At 36.4% G+C, this 17710-nt stretch overlaps 1 protein-coding gene across 1 annotated transcript in view; it reads left to right on the forward strand.

Moving 5' to 3' along the window:
- Positions 1–847: 847 nt before the first annotated feature.
- FAM98B (family with sequence similarity 98 member B) overlaps positions 848–17710 on the forward strand; it is a 64968-nt gene continuing 48105 nt past the window's right edge. The window contains 1 exon segment of the mRNA XM_037502186.2: positions 848–1063. Coding sequence (XP_037358083.1) covers positions 992–1063 — 72 coding nt within the window. The 5' untranslated portion in view covers positions 848–991.

The following is a 17710-nucleotide window of genomic DNA, read 5'->3' on the forward strand; positions in this document are numbered from 1 at the left end:
TTTTCTTCTCTTTGTGAATTCCATAGCTATTTCAATTAAGAGAATCAAATTGTGTATTTGCTGCTAAATCTATCTTTTCTTCCACATGCCTAGAAACTGGAAAAGGAATGTTTGTTTAGATATATCAAGACTCCGAGAACACAAGTCTTTCAAGCCTCCGAGAACACAAGTCTTTCTGACTTGAAGTCTTTCAAGTCAGAAGTTTCACTTGGCTCAAAAAGGTGTGGAATGTTTCTCAAAAGGTATTTTCAGAAGTTACTGCTGGCTGAGAAAAATTTAAATTAATACATGATAGCATTTGCTTGTTTTATTTTTAAGCAATATTTTGTACTCAGAAATTGCCATCTTTATAGCATTTCTAGTTACAAATACATTTAGATTAGCACTATTCACTGAAATTTAAACATGGCATTTTCAACTAATTTGAATTAAGTTCACGTTATTACAGGTGCAGGGACCCTGCATAGGAAATCTGAGAACTCAAATTACTCACAAACCTACCTATAAGGTCTTATTCCCCCCACCCCCTTTTTAATGTATGGAGAAATAGATTTTCACTGATGCGTTTATTCAGGACTTAGATGTTTGCACCATTTTCTGAACCACAGTATGCAGAAATGTGTTTCAATCTGTGAGAGTCGTGTTTTGTTTTGTGCGTTACTTTCAAAGTCTTCCAAAGGAATAGGGCTGATCTTCTGTAGTAGCTTCACCTGGAAGGGACACGAGACTGTTGAGAAGAGCTGAGATAGGCTGTTGAATAGTGCTGAAGGAGCACTTTACAAACAGGACTGATTTTCTGAATCACCTGAGTAAAACATAAAAGCCAGGCAGAACCGGCCAGTCACAGGCAAGATGCCATGGCAGCTTGCTGCTGGAGCTGTGGTTTAGGCTGCAGAAAAAAACAGAAAGGGCAAAGTACTAAATGAACTCCTGCACTCTACTTAGTAGCTTAGGGGAGCAGGGGGTGTCAGAGCCCTAAAAGCTGCATATCATGAGCACTTGGTGGGAGAAGGACATGTACCTGATTATTTGGAGAACTATCAAGACTGGTGTGGAAAACAAGGTACCTCATTTCTCTTCACCTATCCCTTCCCCCTCACCCCCTACTTTTTGGAATGTATTTTTAAAATGTATTAATACTTTAAAATCTGCAACTCAAAGGGGAAGTTAACTGACTTGTACTATTATCTACATTCAAAATTTATTCAAAACTGTTGAGGACAAAAATGGTTTCCAACTCGTACTCTACACCAGACTTACCTGAAGAATTTAAAAATAGACGAGTTCCTAGACCCCATCTTTTCTCTTGGATCAGAGTATTTGCAGATGGAACCCAGAAAGTTCTTGGTTCTGAGTAGCAGACATTCCTGCTTCTGGGCCAGTCACAGGTGAAGCAAGTCTAGTCCCTGTTTTTGTATTTTTAGTCAAAGAGCACTGAAAAACTAGAACCTAAATCCAGTGGGGATGATAGATACCTTGTTCTCAAATTTTTTTAAGTTCAAAATCTTTGCTCAAATAAATGTTAGCTTGATCTGTAAACTGTTAGATCAACTGAAATTACTCCAGTTGGTAGTAGAAGTTCTTGGGATGGCTGCATTCTCCCCTTTGCTAAACTAGGAGGAAATACTGTGACGAGGGCATTTTCAACTGTTTCACATTCTCTCCTTCTGACTTAACTGCTGAAGGGTTCTTAGTTTCAGTTAATATCACTATCCCTCTCGCTCTCAGGAATCAAAAGCCCAGGAGTCAGAAGGTTGCCTGTTAGAAGGACCTGCTACTGTCCTCACTTAAAGTTACTTCCTTTTTTTCTTGAATAGTAAGCCTAGTATGCTCTAGAAATGGTCCTTATTCCCACCCAATAGGCCCCAACTTAGGTTTTTAATTCCAAACCCTTCCTGGTGAATAAAGCTGAACAAACTAGAAGGTAAGTTGATGGTTCAAATTAAGCAGTACCCCCTGGGCCACTCTCCTCTGGACCCCGCCTTTCCAAATGAGCTTCTGAATGTCTTCAAGTATATCTGAGAAGGCCCAATCCTCCCAGATTTTGGATATTTATTACTCTTGCCCTCTAAGAGTGGCTTCACTCCCGAGCATCTTCATGGCTTTATCTTGAGATGGGCTGAAATGGTTATATCGGCATAACCTCCTATGTCCTCGTCTCCCTGGCTATTATCTACTTTCAGTTTTTCAGTGATTATACACTGCCCTGCTCTGCGTCTCTGGTCATAGTCCTTGCCAATGACACATCCTCGCCCAGAGGAAGTTGGGAAAAGTAGGTGAGGCTTGGGTTTGGAAGCAACATGTCAGACCCAGCGATGGCCCTAACTGGCTTTGGCCAAGCCACTCAGCTGCTCTGGAACTCAGCTCACCTGTAAAATTAGTCTAGGGTCGCTAATCCCTAAGAATACTGCAGTTTATAAAAAGTTATGACTGCCTTTCTTGCCCTCCTGCTGTCAGTAGTAAGAGCATCTTTTCCCCTCTCTTCTTTCTGTGCTATGAATTTTCCTCTGAGAATTCTTTTTGCTGCATCTCATAATTTTTGGTATATTGCTTGCATTTACATTTGCCTTAAGATACTTTTTACTTTACCCTTTAATTTCTTCTTTGATGCTTTGGTTGTTCAGGAGTGTCATTGAATCTCCATGTATTCAAATTTTTAGTCTTCTTCCTAATATTAACTTCTGGTTTTATGCCATTGTGGCCAGAGAAGATACATGGTATGATTTCAGTCCTCCTGAATATGCTAAGAATTGCTTTGTGGTTTAACATGGTTCATCCCAGAAAATGTACTATGTGCACTTGAGAAGAATATGTATTCTGCTTTTATTGGCTAGATGGTTCTGTGTCTGTTAGGTTCACTTTGTCCATAGTGTTGATCAAATACTGTTTCCATTTTGATTATCTGCATGATCTATCCATGGTTGAAAGTGTGTTATTAAACTATTATATTATCTGTATCTCCTTTTATCTGTTTTTTGCTATGTATATTTGGTTGCCACAAAATTGGGTGTATACTATTTATAATTATTGTATCTTGGTGAATTGACCCCTTTATCATTTGTGTCATTTTAATTTTTAGTGACATGTCTATTTTGATATATTAATAATTATACTTGTCCTTGCTATTTGCTTGAGATAACTTTTATACTCCTTCTCTTTCTGCCTATGTGTATCTTAAAAGCCAAAGTAAGTCTCTTGTAGGCAACATATTGTTAGATCTTGGTGTTTTTTGTTGTTGTTTTTTTTTTCCTTTTGTCAATTCAGCCATTCTACCTCTTTTGACTGGAGAATTTGATCCATTTATATTCAAGGTAATGTGGATAGGTAGTATCTACTAATATATTGATAGGTAATAACTACTGACATTTTGCTCATTGTTTTCTAGACTCATTTTTTTTTCTTGCTGTGTGTGTTTGAATTCTTTATCCTTTAACCTGTTCTATGATAAAATATGTAAACACCCTAATTTTAGTTGGCTTCCTTATAAGGCAGTGAAGATGGCCAAGTCCTTTATCAACTATCTGAGGAAAGCATTAAGAGGATCCTACCAGAGCCTGACCATGTTGGCAGCATATCTCAGATTTCCCATTCTTCAGGGTAGTAAGAAATGTTTGTTGTTCAAGTAAAAAAAAAATATAACACCCAATTTTATTTTTTGACATGTATTTTTTAAATTTTCTTACATTATTTTTATTTTCATACAAAAGTTCTCCACTCATGTGTTCTCCCACTACCACATTACCTGTAAACCTTCCCTCCCCTATTTTGGCCCCTCTCCTTCCCCCTCCCCTGCTGGAAGCCTCAAATATATAGTTTATCTACAAATTTTCTTTTTCTGTTTTGACTCTTTGACAATCATTGGATTGAAACCATCCAATAATTGTCTTCTGACTTATTTCAGTAAGCATAATCCCTTCTAGTTCCACATTGCTACAATGGGATGAATGACATGAGTTTATCTTTTTTCAATGCTGAATAATATTCCCTTGTGTATAGATACCACATGGTCTTGATCTGTTTATCTGTTTTGGGCATTTAGGTTGTTTTCATATTTAGCTATTGTAAATAGTGTTGCAATAAATATAGGGGCGGAGGTTTCCTTTTGAATTAATGTTTTTATGTCCTTTGGGTAAATTCCTACGAGTGGAATCACTGGGTCATACGATAGATCCATTTTTAGTAATTTGAGGAGTCTCCACACAGCTCTCCATAGTGGTTGGACCAGTTTGCACTCCCACCAGCAGTGTAAGAGAATTCCTTTTTCTCCATATCCTAGCCTTCATTTGTTATTGCCGGTTTTTTAAATATGGGCTATTCTCACTGGTGTGAGGTGGTATCTCGTTGTAGTTTTGATTTGCATTTCCCTGATTATAAGTGATGTTGACATGCACTTTTTAAATTTTCTTACATTTTTATTTTCGCACAATGCAAATGTATGAAATGTTGGCCATTTGCATTTCTTCTTTGGAGAAGTGTCTTTTTAGTAGTTCTGCCCATTTTTTGAATGGGTTGTTTGCTTTGTGGTTTTTTTTTTTTAATTTTGAGTTGTGTAACACCCTATTTTAAACTGATAACAGCTTTACTTTGATAGTATTTCAAAATTATACTTCCCCTCACCTTTTAGGTTATTTATGTAATATTTTACAATTTTTATAGTGTGTGTCCAGTAACAGTTTATAGTAGTTATGGTTATTTTAACTCATTTTTAAAAGTTTAATAGACATTCCTTTATTTGAATATCTATATACACTCCAAATATGTGGTTTAAGATTTGCTTTTCATGGAAAGGAATTTAGGTCTCAAGAAGTTTTGACACAACTACATATTTTCTTGACATTTAAGTGGACCTTTTAAGAAGTGGACCCCTGAAGAAAATAGAAAAATTGGTTTAAGGCCACCAACAATTAGATTTTGAGTTAACTATGCTTTAATATGCAAATCCAGAATGGGTAATTCCTCTATTTCTGACATGTTCAAATTCACCCTAGACACAAAAGCCTAGTCTAGTGGAAGACATGATGCAAACAGAACAAGTTCAGCAGATTGTGGTGCAATATTAAGCTTGCAGTTGATGGTCTGACAAATTGTGGAATGTAAGGATTTTTGAGGGGTGAGAAAAATAGTTGTATTGGAAAATGTGAACTTGTATTGACACCTGTAACTGTTGCATGACTTAGTCACCTTATGTGAGTTATATAACTCACAAGATAACTTAGAAGATAACTTGTAAGACTAGTTGGAGTGAGCAATATGCACTTTCACATAAAGTCAAGGATATTTTCTCCAGGCTCCTAGTGGTAACAAATTGCTATAACAAAGTATTTAAATTTTTGGTAGAAGTGGATATAAATTTTCTGTCCTCATAGTTGAAATGTATCTGATGGCCACCATTTTCCCATTCCTACTATTGATTACCAGTTTGTAATCCTTAAGGATAATAATGTTCAGCTTCCATCAGTTTAAATATAAACTGTTGTTTGTACCATTACTGGCCACTTTGTACAAAATTCAGGTTTCTGCATATCCCATGGAGTCATGGGACTGAACCAGGAGCCTTTACTGTCTGTGACTTCAAGGGTATGGTAGAAACTGTTTTATTTAGGTAACCCACAATGTTTCATTTATAAGAAGATACGTATTGCAGCAGGTTTATCAATTCTTCTAAAAATGAAGGCTCTTAAAACTCTTTTCAGAAGCAGCAGTCACATAAATAGAATATGGGATTAAATAAAAAAAGTGGGCCCTAGTTAGCTTTCATTTTTTCTTCATATGATCATAACAAAGTATTAGGATATCCTTCATACATCAAGCAAAATCCAATTTGAAATTGTTCTTACCAACTCCAAAAAAAAACAGCCACTTGAGAATAACCCAACAGAGCAGTATGTTACCTCAACAAAACTGTAGGTTTTATCACAGACTCCAGGCCAATCTAAGGGTTAGTTTCTGCACTCCCTTTACATAATTTAACACCTGTTACACCAAACAGCATTTTAAACTGTGACATGTAATTCTCTAGTAAGATAAAGACAAAGCATTTATTGTATTAGAAACAAGGTATACATCATTTAGTTTTCAAACATTGTACTAAACTTTAGAAATTTGGCAAAGTATTCATGAAACAACCTGTAGGCAACTAGTTTTAGCAAAGAACACAACTTAAGCAGACATGACAGGCCTAAATTGTTTGCTAGATAAGAATTTTATAAACATTACTTATTAGTGGTAACAGTGAAGCATCTTGCATCTTCTCCACGTCACATGGAGCCAACCATCAATCGTGTGGTGGGCCTTGTGACCCTTCCCCAGGCCACAGCTCTTGCAGTCTGCAAATGTCAGCCCTTACATTTCCTTGTGCTGTGGACTTACCAGCTAGTTGCTACCCCATGGAAAAGGGATTAACTACATTTCTTAAGCTTAAACTTGGCTTCTAAGTGAATTGTGTGCCATCACTGCCATATTTACAGAATCTAACTTTATCGTTACCATTGAGTTTTTACACTACCTTCCTATTAGTGCATTTTTGCCTCCACTCAAAGAACTTCCTTTAGTATTGCTTATAAGGCAAATCTAATGGTGATGAACTCCTCCCTCAGCTTTAGTTTGTTTGGGAAAGTCTCTTCATTTGTGAAGGACAGCTTCATAAGATACAGGCTATTTAGTTGTCAGGTTTTTTTCCTTTCAATATTTTGAATCTATCACCCCATTCTCTCCTGGCCTGAAAAGTTTCTGTTGAGAAATCCATTCATGTTCTTACAGGGATTCCCTCGTATGTAATTGCTTGCCTTTTTCTTGCTTCTTTCAAAAGTCTTTGTCTTGGATTTTTTTGCAGTTTAATGATGATGTGTCTTTGTATAGCCCTGTTGAGGTTAAACCAACTTGAAGTCTCTTGGGCCTCATGGATCTTGAGGTCCATTTCTCTCCCCAGCTTTGGAAAGGAGATAGCCATTTTTGTCTTGAACATAATTTCTGTCCCTTTTTCTCCCCTTTTCTCTTTCTGGAATTCCCATAATGTAGACATTTCTTTTGTGTCCCATGATTCTATAGATTTTCTTCACTTTATTTTTTTTTTAATTTTTGTTCCTCGGGATAATTTAAAATATCCTTTCTTCTAGGTCATTGATTGTGCTGTATAGTTGAATCTTGTTTGAAGCTCTCTATGGAACTTTTTAATTCTATCATTGTATTTTTCAGCTCTAGGGCTTTTTATGACTTCTATTTCTTTGTTGAACTTATAATTTTGCTCATCTATTTTCCTAATTTCAGTGTGTTCATGTGGTTGATGAACAACTTTAATAATTATTCTGAACTTTTTGTCAGACTGTTCATTGATCTCCACTTCTTTATCAGTTACTACAGCTGTATTAGTTTCCTTTATATTTACCTCTGGCAACTGCCAACATGTTCTCTGTATCTGTAAGTTTCCCCCCCCCCCACCCCCACTTACAAATGAGATCATTTGGTGGTTGTCTTTGTCTGAATATATCTGCTATATTTTTATCCATCGATGGACACTTAGGCTGTGTCTATGTCCTAGCTATTGTAATGATGTTGCAATAAACATAGGTGTGCAAATACTTCTCAAGCTAGTGTTTTCATTTCCTTTGAATAAATAGTTATACATAGGATACTTCTGTTTTTAATTTCTTAAGAAAAATACTCTATACTATTTTCCATAGTGGCTGCACCAATTTATGCTCCTATAAACAGTGTACAGGGCTTTCCTTTAAAAAAAAATAGATTTTACAGGCCTTTCTTTATACCCTCACCAACATTTGTTTCCACTTTTTTAAAGAAAGATATAGGCCATATGATGGAGGTAGGAGGGGATAGTTCATTATGGTTTTTGATTTGCATTTTCCTCATGAAAAATGTTGAGCAATTTTTCATGTCTTTTGGCATCTGAAAGTTATCTTTGGAGAAGTGTCTATGCAGATTCTCTACCTAAGTTTTGATTGGCTGGTTTGTTTCATTGTTGAGTTGTATGAGTTCTTACATAGTTTGAATAGTAAATCCTTGCTGGACACAGGATATGAAAATATCTTAATCCACTCAGTAGATTGCCTGTTCATAGTTTAGTTTGCAGTTCCATTTGTTTTTTTTTTTTTTTTTTGCCTTTGTTTCCTTTGCCACTGGAGTTGAGTTCCCAAATACATCTCGAATGTCAACGTAACGGAAGATAGTGCCTCTGCTTTGTTCTAGGCACTTTATAGTTTCAGGTCTTATATTCAAGTCTTCAAGTCATTTAAAAATTTTTGTATGGTTTAGATAGTGGTCTAGTTTCATTCTTTTGCAGGTGGTCATCCAGTTTACCCAAGAATATTTAAAGAATTTCCTTTCTCCATTGTGTGCTCTTGGCTCCTTGGTCATAAATCAACTCTCCATATATGTGTCCGTTTTTTCTAGACTCTCAATATGTTCCATTGATGTGTCTGTTTTCATGCCAAGATCATATTGTTTTTAATTACTGTGGCTTTGCAGTGCAGTTTGAAATCAGTGAACATGGCACCTGTATTTTTTTCCTCAGGATTGCTTTGATTATTTGGGTTCTTTTGTGATGCCATACAAATTGTGATATTGTTTTATTTCTTTGAAAAATGACTTGGAAATTATGATGGGGATTGCATTGAATCTATATATTGCTTTACATGAGATGGTCATTTTAACAATATTCTTTCAATCCATGAAAATGGAATAGCTTTACTTCTCTTTGGGTCTTCTATTTCTTTGACAAGTGTCAAAGTTTCAGGAGGTCTTTCACCGCCTTTGTATTTTATCCTTTTTGATGCAATTGTAAACAGTATTGTTTTCTCAATTTCTAATTCATTATGTATAGAAACACAACATACTTTTGTGTATTGACTTGTATCCTGTAATTTAATTGTTTCTAGTAGTTTTTCATGGATTTCATAGTATTTTCTATGTATTTAACCATGTCACCTACAAATAGTGCTGGTTTGTTTCTATTTTTCCAATTTGGATTTATTTTATTTTATTTTTAAGATTATTTATACAAGCACTGGGTACAGTCAGAAGCGAGGGAGGGTGAGAGAATTCACCAGAGCCAGAGCCGGGAGCAGAGCAGGCAGAAGGACCAAAGTACACTGCTGAGGGGAGCAGCGGGCGGCAGGAGAGGTCTGCGCGCCATGTGGGACCCTCCTCCGGTGTCCGAGAGCAGCCGGGGATCGAACTGGTGCTGCAGAGGCCGTGGGCAGCCTTGCAACCCAGCACTCAACTGCTGCGCCACCAGGGAGGCCCCAATTTGGATTTTTAAAATACCCTTTTCTGGCCTAATTGCTCTGGTTAGAACGTCTGAACGTACGTTTTGAACAGTGGTGGTAAAAGAGGATATCCAAGTCTTTCTGATTGTTGAGGAAAAGCTTTCCATTTTTTAACTTTGATGTAATAGCTATGAATTTCTATATATATTGTAACAGGGTGGTCCCCAGGAAAGGGGGAGGTTCCCTGCCCCACCCAAGGGAGGGTGGAGCTGAGCAGGAAGAGGAGAAGCTGCAGAAGAGACTAAGGAAGGAAACAGGATGGAGCCAGGAGACCTGGAGGAGGCACATGGAGCCTAGAGACACTTGAAGGAACTGCGCTTGTCTTTTGGTTGTAGACTGGGTGACACAGATGTGGGTGAGACCTGTGGGGAGGTGACCATGGCAGCTTTTATCTTGATGTTGATTTTGCTCTTTTCCTTCCGGGCTTGTCCGGTTGTTTGTGACCCTTTTCTGTGGGTCCCCACTGAAAGATGCTTTAGACTTGTGGCAGGCCTTGGGGCCTTGCTCTGGGCCAATCCCATTTGGATGGACTTTTACCCACGAGGGGATGGGTAACTTTGGGTGCTTGATTTAGAAACTAGATTCTTTGCCTTACCTGTATTGTTTCCTAGTTTTATTAAAGTTCCTTTTCATTAAAGTCTCCTATGTTTTGTGTTGATGCGGCGGATGGCAGAACCCATTTAGAATAGGCAGGTTTGCGGGGTTTTGGGCTGCCCCTCTCCCCGTCCTATAACAATATGACCTTTGTTGTGTTGAAGTAAGTGCCTTCTTTTCCCATTTCAAGAATTTTAATCATAAATGAGTATTGAACCTTGTCAAATATTTTTTTTGCATCTATTGGTGTATATTTGATCATATAATTTTATTTCCCTTTTTGTTGATATGGTGTTTTACAGTAATTTATTTGCATATGTTGAGCCATCCTTCTGTCCCTGAAATAAATCTCACTTAGTCATGATGTATGATTCCTTTAATGTATTGTTGAATTATGTTTGCCAAAATTGTGTTGCTGGTTCTTGCATGTATGCTCATCAGAGATATTTGTCTAGTTTTTTCTTTTGTATTACTCTTTAGTTTTAGACTCAGTATTTTTGGCTTTAAAAAACACGTCAGGAAGCATTTTCTCACTTTTCTTTTGCTGTTTGACCTCCTTCATTCTTATTCACCAACCCCTGCCTATTAAACCACCAATCTCTTCTCTATTTTCATGAGATACGATTTTCTGTCTTATTTCACCCAGCGTAATGACTTTGTCAATCCATGATGTTGCACATGGCAAGATTGCATTATTTAATGGTTGAATAATATTCCTCTGTGTATGTGTAGATCTTTCTCTCTCTCTCCCCCTCACAGACAAAATATCTTTACTTATTCACCCACCATTTGATACTTAAGTGTTAGCATGTCTTGACTATCGACAATAATGTTGCAATTAATGTGGGGTGCTGATATATTTTAGAGTTAGTGTTTTTGTTTTCTTTGGATATAGCCAGAGATGAGATTTCTGGAGAGAATGGTAGTTTCATTAACTTTTTAAAAAACTTCTATGCATTACTTTTCATAGTAATGCACCAATTGACATCTCCATGGATGTATCTGTTTTTATGTTAATGACACTGTTTTGATTACATAATTTTAAGAGTTTGGAATCTGGGGGCATGATGCCTTTGTTTTTCTTTTTTTGTATAACACTACATATGATTTAGGGTACAGGATTATTTCTTTTCAGATGTATTACCGCATTGCACCTGTCACCAAGGCCCCCACTGCCCTCCACAATAGTCCATAGGACCCACTTCAATCCCTGCTCTTCACCCTTCCCCTCTTTCCTATGGTAACCTCGATTCTACAGTCAGATTTCTGTGGTTTGTTATTGGTGTGGTTGTCTGATACCTTGTTTTCTTTCTGTACTCCACATATATGTGAAATCATACTGTATTTGTCTTTCTCCTCATTTTTCTTAGCATTAACCCCTCCAGTTCCATCTGTGTTGTTGCAAATGGGCAAAAGTTCATTTTTTTAAATACCAGAGTAGTGTTCCATTGTGTGTGTGTATATATACACATGCATACATTGATACAACTGTAAATGGGATTGTTTTATTGATTTCTTTCTCTTCTGGCTTATTTGCATTTAGGAATGAAACTGACTTTTGTAGATTTTTGTAAACCTGCCACTTCATGGTTTCAACAATTTTTTTAGTGAAGTCTCTGGAATTTCCTATGTATATTATCATGTATGTGCAAATACTGATAGTTTTCCTCCCCCAATTTGAATTCCTTTTATATCTTTCTCTTGCCTAATTGATTTAGCTAGGTTCCAGAGCTATGCTGAATAGTAGTGGTAAAAGTAGACATACTTGTTTACCTGATTTTAGAGGAAAAACTTTTTTATCATTGGGTTGTAGTTAGCTGTGGGTTTGCCAGATATGTGGCCTATATTATGTGTAGATATGTTCCCTTTTGTCCCAACTTTTGAAGGTACTTTTTTCGTGAGTGGATGTTGATACTTTTCAAATGTTTTCAAGGCATTTATTGACATTCTCATGCAATTTTTATCTGCCCTTTTGTTGATGTGGAGAGTTACACTGATTAATTTTGGGATGTTGAGCCATCCCTGGGGCCCTGGAATAAATCCTGTTTTGGTGCTGGTAGATGGCACTTTTAATGAATTGTTGAATTGTGCTTGTTAAGATTTTTTTTTTTTACACCTATGTTCATCAGGGATAGTGTTTTTAGTTTTCTTTTTCTGTAATGTATTTCTCTGCTTATGGTATAGAGTAATGTGGGCCTCATAAAAAATGTTTGGAAGCATTCCCTCTTAATTTTGGGAAAGATTTTGAGAAGGTCTTTGAAAGATTGGTAGAACTCACTACTGTAACTGGTCCTTGGCTTTCAGGTTTTTGGAAGAAATTTAATTACTATTTCAATTTTCTCACTCATAATTAAACTCCAGTTTTGTTTTCCTGACATAGTCTCAGAAGGTTGTATGTTTCTCAGAATTTGTCTGTCTTCCAAGTTGTTCAACTTATTGGTATGTGAATACTCAATACCATTTTATGATCCCCTTGTTCCTGAGATGTCTGTGCTAACTTCTTCCACTTCTGATTTGATTAGTGATTAGTTTTCTCTTTTTTCTTTTGTCAGTGAACTTAGCTAGATGTTTGTCTATTATTTTTTTTTTTCAAGGCACCAGTTTTTTGCTTCAAATTCTGGGTTCTAATCTGTAAGCTCAATAATCTTATTTTAATTCCCAAATACTTTCCAAATGAGTTTACCTCTCATTTCAAGGATAATATAGTCAAAGGAATTTTATATATTGTATTACTTGTGAGTATTCCACAGGAGATTCACTGAGCTCTTCCTGGTAGGACAAAAGGTGCTAGATTCTTCTGTAGAAGTCACTCCAAATCATTTGTATAGTAACCATATTGACCAAGTATACAATCTTGCATTTCTACCTCCCAACAGTCTTTTTTCCTGCTGTTTTTGGCCTCAAATAGCTGATATCAAATGGCTATTAACTGTTTCCATCAGTTTGTATGATACCAAGTAGAAACTTCCCTTGGATTTCCTATATGCCCCCCCTATTTTTGGCAACCAGCAAGACAGGTAGCTCACTTGGTCAAAAATAAATTTAAGTGCAAACAATCTTTCTGAATATACCACTCTACATTGAGATAAGTTTAACAGGTTCTCTGGGTTGATGCAAAAGGCTACTGTCTCAGAGCCATCAAAATTAAGTGCTGGAAATCATAAACTCCTCTTGGCTTCCTGGTAGGTACAAGTGTCAGGTCATGGGCATGTGGCTTTATGCACTTGCACTGAGCCTGCTCTTAGCAGAGATCTGTATTTGCTTTAATGTTCTGCTATTGTTGTCTTGAAGTTCTTAATTGTCCTAACTTTCTCATTTTGTACTGGGACCTGTATATTGCATAGTTGGTCCTGGGTAGAAGTAGCTGCTTCATGATATCTGCGCTATTACTCATGTCTTGAGGGAAAACTTGTCTGAAAGAGATCTAGAAATTGCCCAGAAATTTGGACTTCCTGATAACAGGTAGCGGTAAAGCCAGAAGTTATAGAATAGCCACAGAATCCAAAACAAGATCTTTCTGGATAGCATTGTGGTTCTATTTTTTAATTAAAATTTTTTTTTACATTGTTGTAGTCCCCATAGTTCTCCTGCCACTGTATGGCCCGTGAACTATCACCATATTCCCTTGTGTTCATCCATCCTCTGCCCCCTCAAACCCACTGCTTTGCTCTATGCTTCAGTTCTATGGTCAGCTTGCTAGTTTTGACTTGATGATTCTTTTTGTCTGATTCTTCTATATTCCAAATATGTGAGGCCATCTGGTGTTTATTTTTTTCCTTCTAATTTTGGCTAGTATAATCCTTTTCAGCGCCATCCATGTTGCTACAAATGGCATGAATTTGCCTTTTTTGATTGCTGAGTAATATTCCATTGCATAAGTATACCACAATTTTTGGATTCATTTGTCTATATTGGGACATTTGGGTTGTTTCCATATCTTGGCTATTGTAAGTAGTCCTGCAATAAACATAGGAGTGCAGGTTTCCTTTCGAATTAGTGAGTAGGCTCCTAGGAGTGGAATCACTGGATCATATGGCAAATTGGTTGTTAGTGTTCTGAGGAAACACCACACAGCTTTCCATAGTGGCTGCACCAGTTTACATTCCCACCAGCAGTGTAAGAGTGTTCCTTTGTCCTTTATCTCCATATCCTCTCCAGCATGTTTTTTTAATGTGAGCCATTCTTACTGGAGTGGGGTGGTGTCTTACTGTGGTTTTGAGTTTCATTTCCCTGGTAACTAGTGATGTTGAACATTTTTCCATATGTCTGTTGGCCATTTGCATTTCTTCTTTGGAGAAGTGTCTTTTTAAGTTCTTTTGTCCTTTTTTTTTTTTGGACTGGGCTTTTTGTAGATCTTTATCAGTCCCTTATTTGCCATATGGTGTGTAAATATTTTCTCCCATTCAGTAGGGCATCTCTTTGTTTTGATTATTGACGTTTTTGCTGTACGGAAGCTTTTTAGTTTGATGTAGTCCTAGCTTTTTTCTCCTTTGTTTTCCCGGCTTCTGGAGAAGAATCCTCAAAAATGTTTCTGAGGTTATGTTATGGAGTGTTTTGCCTATGTTTTCTCACATGTATTTTAAGGTGTCAGGCCTTAAATTAAGTCTTTTATCTATTTGAGTTAATTTTTGTATATCGTGTAAGGTAGTAGTCCAGTTTCATTTTTTTTTGCATATTGTAGTCCAGCTTTTCCAACATCATTTATTAAAGAAGCTTTCCTTGTTCCAGTATATATATATTCTCCTTTGTCATAGATTAGTTGACCACATATGTGTGGTTTTATTTCTGGGCCTTCAATTTGATTCCATTTGTCTCTGTCTGTTTCAGTTCCAATACCATGCTGTCTTTATTATAACGGCTTTGTGTAGTATTGTTTGAAGTCTGGGAGTGTGAGGCCTCCATTTGTCCCTGTTTTAGTCAGGAGAGCTTTTGGTATTCAGGGATTTTTTTGTGGGTCCATGTGAATTTATTCATTGTTTGTCCTATTTCTTTGAAGAATATCATTGAGGTTTTTCTTGGAGCTGCATTGAGTATGTAAATTGCTTTTGGTAGGATGGCCATTTTATAATGTAATGGTTCCAATCCATAGGCAGGAAATATCTTTCCATTTCTTTGTCTTCTATTTTATCAGTGTTTTGTCATTTTCCTTGTTTAGGTTTTTCCCCTCCTTTGTTAGGTTTATTCCCAGGTATTGAATTTTTTAGGGTACAATTATAAATGGATGGTTTTCTTAGTTTCTTTATCTTGAGATTGTTTGCATATAGGAGGCTACTGATTTTTGTGTACTGATTTTGTTACCTACTTTACTAAAATGGTTTATTTTAATTTTTCCGTGGATTTTTAGGGATTTTTCTCTACATATAATATCTGCATATGGTGATAGTTTCACTTCTTTCCCTTTTTGGATTGCATTTGTCTTTCTCTTGCCTAATTGCCCTAGTTAGGACTTCTCATTCTATACTGAAAAGCAGTGGTAAGAGTGGACATCCTTGTCTTAGTGCAGATCTTAATGGGAACGCTTTCAGTATTTCACTATTAGGAATGATGTTAGCTGTGGGTTTGTCACATATGGCTCTTATTATGTTAAGATATGTTACTTTCATTCTGAGTTTTTTCAGGGTCTTCATCATAAATGGATGTTGGACTTTATCGAATGCTTTCTCAGCATCTATTAATATGATCATATGGTTTTTATTTTTCTTTTTGTTGATGTGCTGAATTAATTGATTTTCAGATGTTGAACCATCCTTGTGTCCCTGGGATAAATTCCACTTAGTTGTGATGTGTAATCCTTTTGATACATTGTTGGATTCAATCTGCTAAGATTTTATTAAGGATTTTTGCATCTGTGTTCATTAGGGAGATGGGTCTGTAGTTTTCCTTTTTGGTGGTGTTGATTTTAGTATTTGTTATGTCAGCCTTATACAATGTATTTGGTAGTTTCTTTCAAAAAAAAAGCAAGGAAGTTTTTGTAGGCTAGATATTAGTTCATCTTTGAATGTTTGGTAGAACTTGTTTGTGAAACAATCTGGTCCCGGGCTTTTGTTTTTTGGTAGGGTTTTGATTACTATTTCAATATCACTGCTTGTAACTGGTTTAATTTTTCTGTTTGTTCAGCTTTGGGTGATTTTATAGTTCTAAGAATTTGTCCATCTCCTCTAGATTGGGTAACTTGTTTGCATATAGATGTTCATAGAAATCTCTAATTATTCTCTAGATTTCTGTTGTAAGTTGTAATTTCTCTTTTAAAATCCTACTTATTTGGGTTTCTCCCCTTTTTCTTTGTGAGCCTTACTAGGGGTTTGTCTTATTTATTTTTTCAAAGAACCAGCTTTTGGTTTCATTGATCTTTTGGCTTGTCTTTTTTCACTCCTATTTCATTTATTTTTGCTTTAATTTTTATTTCCTTCTATTGGCTTTTGGATTATTTTGTTCTTTTTCTAATTTCTCAAGATGGGAGATCAAGTTGCTTCTGTGGATTATTTCTTGCTTCTTGATATGGGCTTATATTGCTATATACTATATATAGCATACTGCATATGCTATGTTCTGGAAAGTTGTCATCATCAAAGTTGTCATTCGTCTCGAGGTATCTTTTAATTCTTTGATTTCTGCATTAACCCAATGGCCCCTCAGTAACATGTTATTTAGTCTCCATGCAATGGGCAATCCTCTTGCTTTTTTGTTGCAGTTGATTTCCAGTGTGATCACTTTATGGTCAGAAAAGATACTTGGTATGATTTCAACCTTCATGTATTTGTTGTTTGTCTTGAGACCTAATATATATTTGATCCTGGAAGATGAGCCATGTGCATTTGAGAAAATGTGTATTCAGTTTTCGGGGGGTGCAGTGTCCTATAGATGTCTATTAGGTCCATATGGTCTAATCTTCATTTAGGGCTCTTTGTGTGCTTGTTTAATTTTTATCTTGTTGATCTGTCCTTTGGTAAGAGTGGGATGTTGAAATCTCCTACCACATATGTATTTTCTCCATTGTCTGTTTTCAGAACTGATGGTATTTGTTTAATGTATTTTGGTGCTCCCTCGTTTGGTGATTATATACTAATGAGTGTTATAACTTTCTGGCCTATTGTCACCTTGATCACTGTACAGTGTCCTTTGGTGTTTCTTTCCACCTTTTTTAGTTTGAAGTCTGTTTTATCTGCTACCTCTGCCACCTTTTGGGGCGTAATTCCCTATAGAATTGTTTTCCATTGCTTTACTTTCGATTTGTTTATCTTTGGAGCTTGTGTGTTTTGTGGAGGCAGAAGGTTGGATTCTGGTTTTTAATCCAGAGGCTATACTGTGTCTTTTTATTAGTAAATTCAATATATTAATAGTTAGGGGTAATTATTGATCCATCGAAGTCTGTTATTGTCATTTTGGTGATTTTTTTTTTTTGGTTCTGTTCACTACTTTGTTCCATTCTTCCTGTCCATTTCTCTGTTGGTTTAGATTTTAAGGTTTCTTGGAGTAGGGGTTTAGTGGTAGTGAATTTCTGAATATTTTGTCTGTGGATGTCTTTATTCTGCAAGCTCTTCCTTTATGAGGGAAGAATAAAGTATTCTTGGCTGGCATTTTTTGTCTTGGAGCTTTTTGAATATGTTGCGCCATTCCCTTCTTGCCCGTAGTGTTTCTTCAGAGAAGTCTGATGTCAGCCTGATTGGTTTTCCTGGATAAGTTATCTGTTTCATTCCCCTTGTCAGCTTCATTATTTTTTGTCTTGGACTCTTGGAAACTTTACTATTATGTATCTTGCTGTGGTTTTCATTATGATAGTTTGAAGTTTCCTGTATGTCTATTGTTCTTGTCCGGTATGGCTATGGTAGTTCTTG

The sequence above is a fragment of the Talpa occidentalis genome, unplaced genomic scaffold (assembly GCF_014898055.3).
Source record: "Talpa occidentalis isolate TD23 unplaced genomic scaffold, MPIMG_talOcc4v2.1 talOcc4.11, whole genome shotgun sequence".
Classification (NCBI taxonomy): Eukaryota; Metazoa; Chordata; class Mammalia; order Eulipotyphla; family Talpidae; genus Talpa; species Talpa occidentalis.